This window comes from Gouania willdenowi, unplaced genomic scaffold (genome assembly GCF_900634775.1).
Source record: "Gouania willdenowi unplaced genomic scaffold, fGouWil2.1 scaffold_261_arrow_ctg1, whole genome shotgun sequence".
Classification (NCBI taxonomy): domain Eukaryota; kingdom Metazoa; phylum Chordata; class Actinopteri; order Blenniiformes; family Gobiesocidae; genus Gouania; species Gouania willdenowi.
Genome location: NW_021145019.1, coordinates 305,518 through 315,517, shown reverse-complemented (window position 1 = coordinate 315,517; position 10,000 = coordinate 305,518). Strand labels below are relative to the sequence as shown.

Sequence of the window (10,000 nt, the reverse complement as noted above, 5' to 3'; positions counted from 1 at the left end):
TTATCATGCTACAACATGAGGTCGTGCATTATCATGCTGCAACATGAGGTCGTGCATTATCATGCTACAACATGAGGCTGTGCATTATCATGCTACAACATGAGGTCGTGCATTATCATGCTACAACATGAGGCTGTGCATTATCATGCTACAACATGAGGCCGTGCATTATCATGCTACAACATAAGGCCGTGCATTATCATGCTACAACATGAGGTCGTGCATTATCATGCTGCAACATGAGGCTGTGCATTATCATGCTACAACATAAGGCCGTGCATTATCATGCTACAACATGAGGTCGTGCATTATCATGCTGCAACATGAGGTCGTGCATTATCATGCTACAACATGAGGCCATGCCTTATCATGCTACAACATAAGGCTGTGCATTATCATGCTGCAACATGAGGTCGTGCATTATCATGCTGCAACATGAGGTCGTGCATTATCATGCTACAACATAAGGCTGTGCATTATCATGCTACAACATAAGGTCGTGCATTATCATGCTACAACATGAGGCTGTGCATTATCATGCTGCAACATGAGGTCGTGCATTATCATGCTGCAACATGAGGTCGTGCATTATCATGCTACAACATGAGGCTGTGCATTATCATGCTGCAACATGAGGTCGTGCATTATCATGCTGCAACATGAGGTCGTGCATTATCATGCTACAACATAAGGCTGTGCATTATCATGCTACAACATAAGGCTGTGCATTATCATGCTGCAACATGAGGTCGTGCATTATCATGCTACAACATAAGGCTGTGCATTATCATGCTGCAACATAAGGGCGTGCATTATCATGCTACAACATGAGGCTGTGCATTATCATGCTGCAACATGAGGTCGTGCATTATCATGCTGCAACATGAGGTCGTGCATTATCATGCTACAACATAAGGCTGTGCATTATCATGCTGCAACATGAGGTCGTGCATTATCATGCTACAACATAAGGCTGTGCATTATCATGCTGCAACATGAGGTCGTGCATTATCATGCTACAACATGAGGCCGTGCATTATCATGCTACAACATGAGGCCGTGCATTATCATGCTGCAACATGAGGTCGTGCATTATCATGCTGCAACATGAGGTCGTGCATTATCATGCTACAACATGAGGTCGTGCATTATCATGCTACAACATGAGGTCGTGCATTATCATGCTACAACATAAGGTCGTGCATTATCATGCTGCAACATGAGGTGATGGACGTGGATGATTGACACAACAATCGGCCTCAGGATCTGGTCACAGTATCTCTATGAATTCAAAATACCATCAATAAAATGCACCTGTGTTGGTTGTCCATAACATACCATAACTCCACCCCCACCATGGGCCACTCCATCCACAATGATGACATCAGCAAACCGCTCACCCACACCACGCCACACACGCTGTCTTTTTTAATCCTGCTTGCACTCTTAGGAGAGGACGCTTTTTCTCTTGCTCCTTCCCATTTCCTGCTTTGCTGTTCTTTTGTTTTGTTTTAATCTAACAGGAGCCTCTATCTGCATTCTGATCCTGAATCTAATCATGGAATTGATTATCTGGTCTTTCTTCACTTTTCGTGAAACTCTCAACAAGGATTAAGGAGAGTTCGTAAGTCCTGAGGACGTGGAAGACGTCCACCAGACCAGATTGGAATTTATGATAACGGGTTTTCTGCTGATTGGAACTGGCATTTTTCTGATTTACCACAAAAATTGGATTACATTGGCAGAATTTTGGCCGCTAGTCACCGATGAAAGAAGTCAAATGACTCAGAACTCACAGATGGATTCCATCGTTTCAACTTAAGAGGAGTGGAGAGTTTGTTTCAAGGAATGGCCACATTATTGGAATTTATTGGAATTGACTCGGCACAATAGGGCTGGCAGTCATGTTATGTCTGGCCTGTCGGAAAAAAAACTTGTCTTATTTAATTCGGCTCCCTGAGATGAAGAGTCTGTCAAGGTCTGTTTCTTTCTCCACACTGTTGTAAGGATGGAATGCTGTTGATTCGACGCTCCGACCCTTCCTTCACTTTCATGAAGACCAGGGGCCTCATTAGCAGCGTACTTACAAAAGAAAGTGTACGTCACATATAAGCAACATTTGGGACTTATTAAAAAAAACCTGGTGAGATAATGTTTTCACCTCCACGACAGCTGTGACCCTGCCGTATGCACAAAATCATGAGAAACGCGAAACTCCGCCCCCAACAGGAGAAAGGTGAAATTAAAGACTGCTCTGTGAAATTGATACATTTGTGTGAAATACTCGAACATTGCACAATTCACACATATCATATATGAAGGATGCATTTGCAAAAAACGAAGGAAGAAAAAAATGTTGTGACGCCCCAGGGGGTGAGTGAACAAATAGTTTTATATCAATAATTGCAATCAAAATCACATGATTATTGTGCAAAACTGCTGATCAATGGCTGCAACACCTGTAGCTGTTACAAAAAGGAACACACTCACATGTGTAAAGACACACAATGGCTTATCAGGCACTGCTGGAGGACGAGGCACAAAGGAGATTCTGGAGGGAGAGGATCTACAGAGACCAGCGAGATCTATTGACCGGACCCCCCGGGAGGAAGTGGCACTGCGGGAGTGTAAACGAGGCTCTGTGGGAGGTACGACGATGCTGCGGAGCCCCATTAAACACCCTGGGACTGATGAAAAACGTAATGTTCCAAAAGTGTTTTACTACCTGCTCATTTTTATTATTTTAATCAAGGATATATAAATTAATCCCATGCTTCTGGTGCATCTGTGTGTGTGTCCCTCCTCCGTTAGAACAAAGAGGGGATCCCCAATCCACACTGATTCTCCAGCTTTTTGTGAGGCTGAGCTCCGCCCCTTTTCTCCACCTGTTAAACAGACGTTGTTCCTATGGAGAGTGATCTACATTTTCTCCTCCGCTTCTATGTGTGATCGTTTCTTCTTCAACAGTCACATTCTGACGCTTTCTATCATTCCTAATGTTCACTGTCACCACTTTACGCTCTAATGCGTTTGTCCACCTAAACTATTAATACCTCCACCTCGCATTGAGTGAAATTTGTTTTATTTGATTGTTTTCCCTTCGGTCCACCGTGAAATTTGAATGAGTGAATATTCATTTAGTTCAGGGGTCTGTAACCTTTACTCTCAAAGGAGCCATTTAACCTCATCTCACCCCGAATAAAGTCCTCCTGGAGCCGGAAAAATACCGCCTCAATGTAGACAATACAGTGTATTAAACTCTATACAGTTAAAATTATATAGAATAATGTTTGATTTCATTTGATTTGATCACGTAAATGGCAACTTAAAAACAGTTTAAAATAAAATAAAATGAATTGACATAAAAAAAAATAACAAAACCGTGTCTTGCATTTTCAAATTCTTACGCATTTCAGTTTACATGAACACAATTTATATAAATAATAATTTTTATGTTAATGTATTTAATGTATTAATGCATGATCATGTGATCAATACATGCTAATTACTCATTTCTTGCCACACATCAAACATACATATTTAACCTGTACATTGGTGGTTAAATGAATCTGTGTTTTTGTTGGTTTAGTTTCTTACCAGGGATTTAAAACTTAAGGTTAGTCACAAGTGGAGGAAAGTTGATGGTCTGTAGATGTTGTAGGAGATGAAGCAGGAAGGTGCACAACGTGATTTATTTTTAAGTTAACAAATTGTTTTATCATGATTTTATTTGTCATTAATCATTAATAGCCTCTGTAAGAAAATAACTCTTTATTTCAGTATTTTTTTAAAGCTATATGGAGCCATGGCAAAGGACTCAAAGAGCCACATGAGGCTCCAGAGCCGCAGGTTGCAGACCCCTGATTTAGGGTGTTCACCAGACCTTTTATAGGCACCGTATGGGCGGAGCAAGGTGTTTCTGCACGTGCAACAACTTTCGAGTTGATTGTGATTTAAAAACTATCCTGTGGCTGACGTGTGAACTACTCATCTTAAGACCATCCCTTGTGATAACGTGCTGTTGTATTGTATCGAATGTTGAATGTTGTGTTTTGGTTTTGTTGCAAAGTTTGCTGAAGAGTTTTTCATGATCCTAAACTTCGCCCCTTTCTACAAGGACCTCTTCTTCTCACCCATTGTTTCATATTTTTCATCTCAGAAACGGAGCGCTGCTCTAACCCTGACCCTGTCCCCCATGTGACATGTCATTGTCTTTCATGTTTCTTGGTCGAGATGGAACTGAAACTGAATTTCCCCTCAGGGGCAAATAAAGTTTTCTGAATCTGAATCTGAATCTGAATCTGAATCTGAATCTGAATGTGTATCTGTCTGATAATTACACGCTCCTTCAGAACTAATGACATCTGTGACATTGGGCTGTGATTAAAGTCAACATTTTTAGAGTGGCCTTTTATTGTGGCCACCCTGAGGCACACCTGTGCAATAACCATGCTGTCTAATCAGCATGTTGATATGTCACACCTGTGAGGTATTATCTCTGCTCATTTACACACATTTATCAACAATATTTGATAGAAATATGTATTTAGTGTTTATAGAAAATGTTTTAGATCTTTGAGTTTATCTCATGGAAAATAGGAGCAAAAACAAGTTTATATTTTTGTTGAACTTTATATATAGTAGCGTTCTGCAGCAGAAAACCACCTGGAGACCAAAGGTTAGGATAACGTGGTAATCAATCTGATTGATTACAGTTTGAATTATGTGAAATCTGTAGAGAACATGTAATAGTTGGATGACAGTGAGAATGTTACCAGTTCTTCTCAGTGTTGGTTTAGAAATACTAACCTAGATATTTCACTATATATAGTAACTATATAAAAATAATAAGCAGCAAACAGAAGGACCCATTAAAACCCATTAAACAGGGTCCCTTACCATGTTTGAGAACCAGCTTTAAGTCCCGCCCACTTCCCCCAAGACTGGTTTGTAGCTCAGCGATCAATGATATAATGATAATATAACATCAGGTGTGTAATGAAGGTATAGAGCTGTAATATATAGTTAGTTTTACACTCACTTTAGCCTTAAAGGCCATTAGTTTGAGGATCATCTCCACCGTGAAGAGCACAGTGAAGATCACATTCAACTTATCAGACAGGTGGGTCACATGGTCCGACTGGTTACAGTGCTGTGGAAAATCAATAATAATCAATAAAGGTCAATGAGTACAGATATATAGATATAGACCATCACACAGTCATTGGAGCATAGATATAAACAGTATGAGTATAGATATTATAGATATATAGATATAGACCAACACACAGTCATTGGAGCATAGATATAAACAGTATGAGTATAGATATTATAGATATATAGATATAGACCAACACACAGTCATTGGAGCATAGATATAAACAGTATGATTATAGATATTATAGATATATAGATATAGACCAACACACAGTCATTGGAGCATAGATATAAACAGTATGATTATAGATATTATAGATATATAGATATAGACCAACACACAGTCATTGGAGCATAGATATAAACAGTATGAGTATAGATATTATAGATATATAGATATAGACCAACACACAGTCATTGGAGCATAGATATAAACAGTATGAGTATAGATATTATAGATATATAGATATAGACCAACACACAGTCATTGGAGCATAGATATAAACAGTAATACATGATGATATTTACCTGCATTCCTAGACACATGGTGTTGAGCATGATGAGGAGGAACATCAGGTACTCAAAGTAACAGGAAGTAACTACGTACCACACCCGGTACTGGTAAGGGTTCTTAGGAATGTAACATCGTAAAGGTCGAGCTTTCAGCGCGTACTGCACACACTGCCTCTGCACACAAGTTACAATAAATACACACTTTATTTTCACTACTTTTGGTTTAAATAAACATTATTATGAGCATTAATTATTACTGTGAAATGTCTCTTTATTCTTCCATTGATGGCTGCAGTCTTACACTTATAAGATACTTATCTTTATTTATTACCTTAACTTATCCTTATATATTACCTTAACTTATCCTTATTTATTACCTTAACTTATCCTTATATATTACCTTAACTTATCCTTATTTATTACCTTAACTTATCCTTATATATTACCTTAACTTATCCTTATATATTACCTTAACTTATATTTATTTATTACCTTAACTTATCCTTATATATTACCTTAACTTATCCTTATATATTACCTTAACTTATCCTTATATATTACCTTAACTTATCCTTATATATTACCTTAACTTATCCTTATTTATTACCTTAACTTATCCTTATATATTACCTTAACTTATATTTATTTATTACCTTAACTTATCCTTATCTATTACCTTAACTTATATTTATTTATTACCTTAACTTATCCTTATCTATTACCTTAACTTATCCTTATTTACTACCTTAACTTATCCTTATATATTACCTTAACTTATCCTTATATATTACCTTAACTTATCCTTATATATTACCTTAACTTATATTTATTTATTACCTTAACTTATCCTTATCTATTACCTTAACTTATCCTTATATATTACCTTAACTTATCCTTATATATTACCTTAACTTATCCTTATATATTACCTTAACTTATCCTTATTTACTACCTTAACTTATCCTTATCCTAACATCAGAATCACGTGTGTTTCATAAAGAAATGAACCTTTTTCTCTTTACTTTGTCTTTTCTTTTTAACAAACCTGATTTTTGTCAAGTTCGCAGTTCTGAAATTCCTGCTCTCCTTGTTCCTGGAAGGTGACGATGACAAATCCTACAAATATGTTCATCATGAAGAAGGCAATGAGGATGAGGTAGATGATGAAGAAGATGGAGATGGCCACTCGGTTGTTGTACACTGGACCTTTGTCCTCTACGTTGGAATCAATAGCTTTGTACAGAAGTCTAGACAGAATAAAACAGTTTTCTCATTGATTTATTGCTCAAACACATAAACAAACTTATGTAATGTGAATATAATAAATATATGCAGAAGATATTGTAAACTTACTGTGGCCATCCTTCAAAAGTTGAAATGGTAAACAGGGCCAACATGCCGTTGAAGACGTTGTCAAAGTTGAGTTGTGAGTTGATCCATTGTCGTCTATGAATCACCATCTCATGAAGAGATCCTTCCTGATACTTAATGTACCAACCTCTGATCAGGAAATATCAGAATAAAATCAATACAAACACATCCAAACATCACTGTTTCATCTTGGAGTATCTGATCCCAAGCGATCAATATTTAGTAGGATTGGACCAATTCCACTTTTTTGTTACCGATACAATGCAACAACTTTGAGTATCTGCCGATACCAAAATCAATACCTTTTTACTCACAAGACACAGAACTATTTTTAAAAGACTATAAAACTGACAAATAAAAATCCAACTTTTTGTCTCTAAATGTCAGAGTGAAACATATGAAGTTATTAAAGCTATGGTCCAGGTCTATAAAAACCTTTCACTGTCTAATCCCTGATCGTACAACATGGTTCGGTGCTGGTTTCTCCCTAAACTCCATAAACCCTCTCTAATTGGCTCCCCCTGGTGGCCAATCCCAAGACATGCAATAGAAATGACACCACCATTCAAAGCTAATGCATGCGATGAGTATCGGACTGATACCGATACCAGTATCGGTATCAGTATTAGTATCGGTCACTAGAAGATTGTGTCATTTTTATTCTTTTTAAAATCTTGTCCTTAGAGCAGTTTTTCTTTAGATATTAAAATATATCTCATACGCTGTATGACTATGAATAGTGCAGAATAATGTAAATAATGACAATAGAACATAATCATCCATTTTTAGATCATTTAATTAAAATGAGGTAGTAAATATAAAAATATAACAATAAAGGAAACATTCTGACCTGCAGGTTTCCTCTGTCATTCTGTCTGAATCTGTGCAGCCATAAAACTTCCCCTGAAATACAATAAAATGATGAGAAATAAAATGTTTTAGACGTGTTATCTGTGATGTTCTCACTTTAAAGAGTTGAACGCCGATGCAGGCGAACATGAAGTCCAGCAGCATGGTGACCAGGACGATGTTCCCAATAGTCTTTACAGCAACAAACACACACTGGACCACATGCTGAGAACACAACACAACAGCCTTTAAACCTGTGAAACATTCATATTCACAAATTCACACAGTTGTGTGGTCACCTTTAACCCTTTGGCTCGGTTGATGGCCCTCAGTGGGCGTAGAACCCTCAACACCCTCAGGATCTTTACCACTGAGATTGCACTGGATCTACAAAGAAATGTTTGATTTAAACACACACACACACACACTATGGGGGTGGATCCATTCTAAATTCATACACACCAGTCAAACACACGTGTACGTGTCTAACTTTCACTAAACGTACCTAATGTCAGTGGTTAGATGTAGTGGCAGGTGTAGCGTGAGTGAAGCTATAGTGATCAGGTGACCTTCACTATGTAGCACCGGCTACGTGACATGTAAACACTTACAAAAATATTAGGCGTCCAGGTGAGCAGGCGTACACACGCATGTAGGTGTACACACGTGTGTACGTCAATAAGTGTGTGTGTGAGTGTTGTATTCTGTCCAATCACAGCAATGATCTGACTCAGAGCGTAACACTACAGTCACTACCACTCTATGGACGGGTGTAGTGACACAGACTGTAACCAGACTAAATGGTGGTCCGTTACTTACACACACACAAACACACACACACACACACACTTACTCCATTCCCATAGAAAGCAGAGAAACGCTGACGACCAGAAGATCTAAAATATTGAAAGAATTCCTGCAGAAAGAACCTTTGTGGAGAATGGCTCCGTACGTGGTCATCTGTAGAAAACACATCAGTGATGATGAAGAAACAGGAAGTTCTATTGGTCATGTGACCTTAATGTGTTTTTTAGGGTGATTTCATGTCTCTTTTCTACTAATAACTTTCTGATCAGAATTAAAGACACATTTGACTAATAATATACAGTCAGGACACGTCTGTGGAACAATCTGTGGAGAACCTCAGTGCTGCAGAGAACGCTTATGTTTTTAAGAACAAGCTCAAGAACTATTTTTTCAAATTAGCTTTTAACTAATAATTTATTCATTTTAGGATTGTTATCTTCATATTTTAATTGTTATCTTTTCTTTTGTTGTTTTTATAATTTTAGTGGTTTTAGGATTGTAATGTTTTATGTTTTTATAGTTTTAGGATTGTTATCTTTTATTAGGCCTGAGTGCCACAAGCTAGCGAAGGGCCTCTTGTTCTCGTAGTGGCCACATCTTAACCCTAAGGGGCGGAGCCTATGCAAACGCCATGTGCCCGTCAGTGACCAGGAACCCTTGTCATGTCGTAGGCATGCCCGCACGCTTTCTAAATATGTATAGTTCATGGTATTCAAAAAGAGGGAAACATTGTTATTGGGTTCAATTATTATTCTTTCTTTCCCGGCGTCAGAACCAACTCACCTACTTTTCACCCAATGAACCATTATGTAGAGTCTCAAAAATTCAATCACACACTTTTCTAATTTCTGGATATTTCTAATTTTAAAAATTCAAAAATTTGACTCACCGCCGCCCCCAAGTACGCCAAAAACGCATTACGAGATAGGAATTGCCAAAAAAAATTAATTAATCGTAGAATCATGAAAATTGACACAGATGTAGACCATGACAAGACAATAAAAATATTATTAAGACCACACCAAAAAATACACAGGAAGTCCAGAAACATGAATCGAAAATTGCAAAATTGCTATTTTCGCTCATGTTGTATTTTAACGTTTTTTTCCTAGTGTGTTTCACTGACGGGGTTCAAAATCACTGGAGATTATCTAGAGATAACTTTTACGGTGTTTGCAGGGCGGAGCCATGAATTTTGTGCAAAAATGACAAAGTCCAACCTTTTTTGAAAATGCTCCCATTTGCAGAAACAAACTCCGATTTACGTCAAATGTAAATCAGTTGTTAAACTCTCGGCCCTAAA

The 10,000-nt window shown here is 37.6% G+C and overlaps 1 protein-coding gene across 2 annotated transcripts in view; it reads right to left on the bottom strand.

Moving 5' to 3' along the window:
* The window catches only part of LOC114459105 (dihydropyridine-sensitive L-type skeletal muscle calcium channel subunit alpha-1-like), a 25,102-nt gene extending 16,244 nt beyond the window's left edge, over window positions 1-8,858 (bottom strand). For both annotated transcript variants that reach the window (XM_028441467.1, XM_028441468.1), the window contains exons 1-8: window positions 8,744-8,858; window positions 8,190-8,277; window positions 8,008-8,115; window positions 7,892-7,944; window positions 7,024-7,170; window positions 6,716-6,917; window positions 5,686-5,844; window positions 5,042-5,152 (exon numbers count right to left, since the gene is read on the bottom strand). In XM_028441467.1, the coding sequence (XP_028297268.1) occupies window positions 5,042-5,152; window positions 5,686-5,844; window positions 6,716-6,917; window positions 7,024-7,170; window positions 7,892-7,944; window positions 8,008-8,115; window positions 8,190-8,277; window positions 8,744-8,850 (975 nt within the window). In that variant the 5' untranslated portion in view covers window positions 8,851-8,858. The remainder of the gene's footprint in view (window positions 1-5,041; window positions 5,153-5,685; window positions 5,845-6,715; window positions 6,918-7,023; window positions 7,171-7,891; window positions 7,945-8,007; window positions 8,116-8,189; window positions 8,278-8,743) is intronic.
* Between the last annotated feature and the right edge of the window lie 1,142 nt (window positions 8,859-10,000).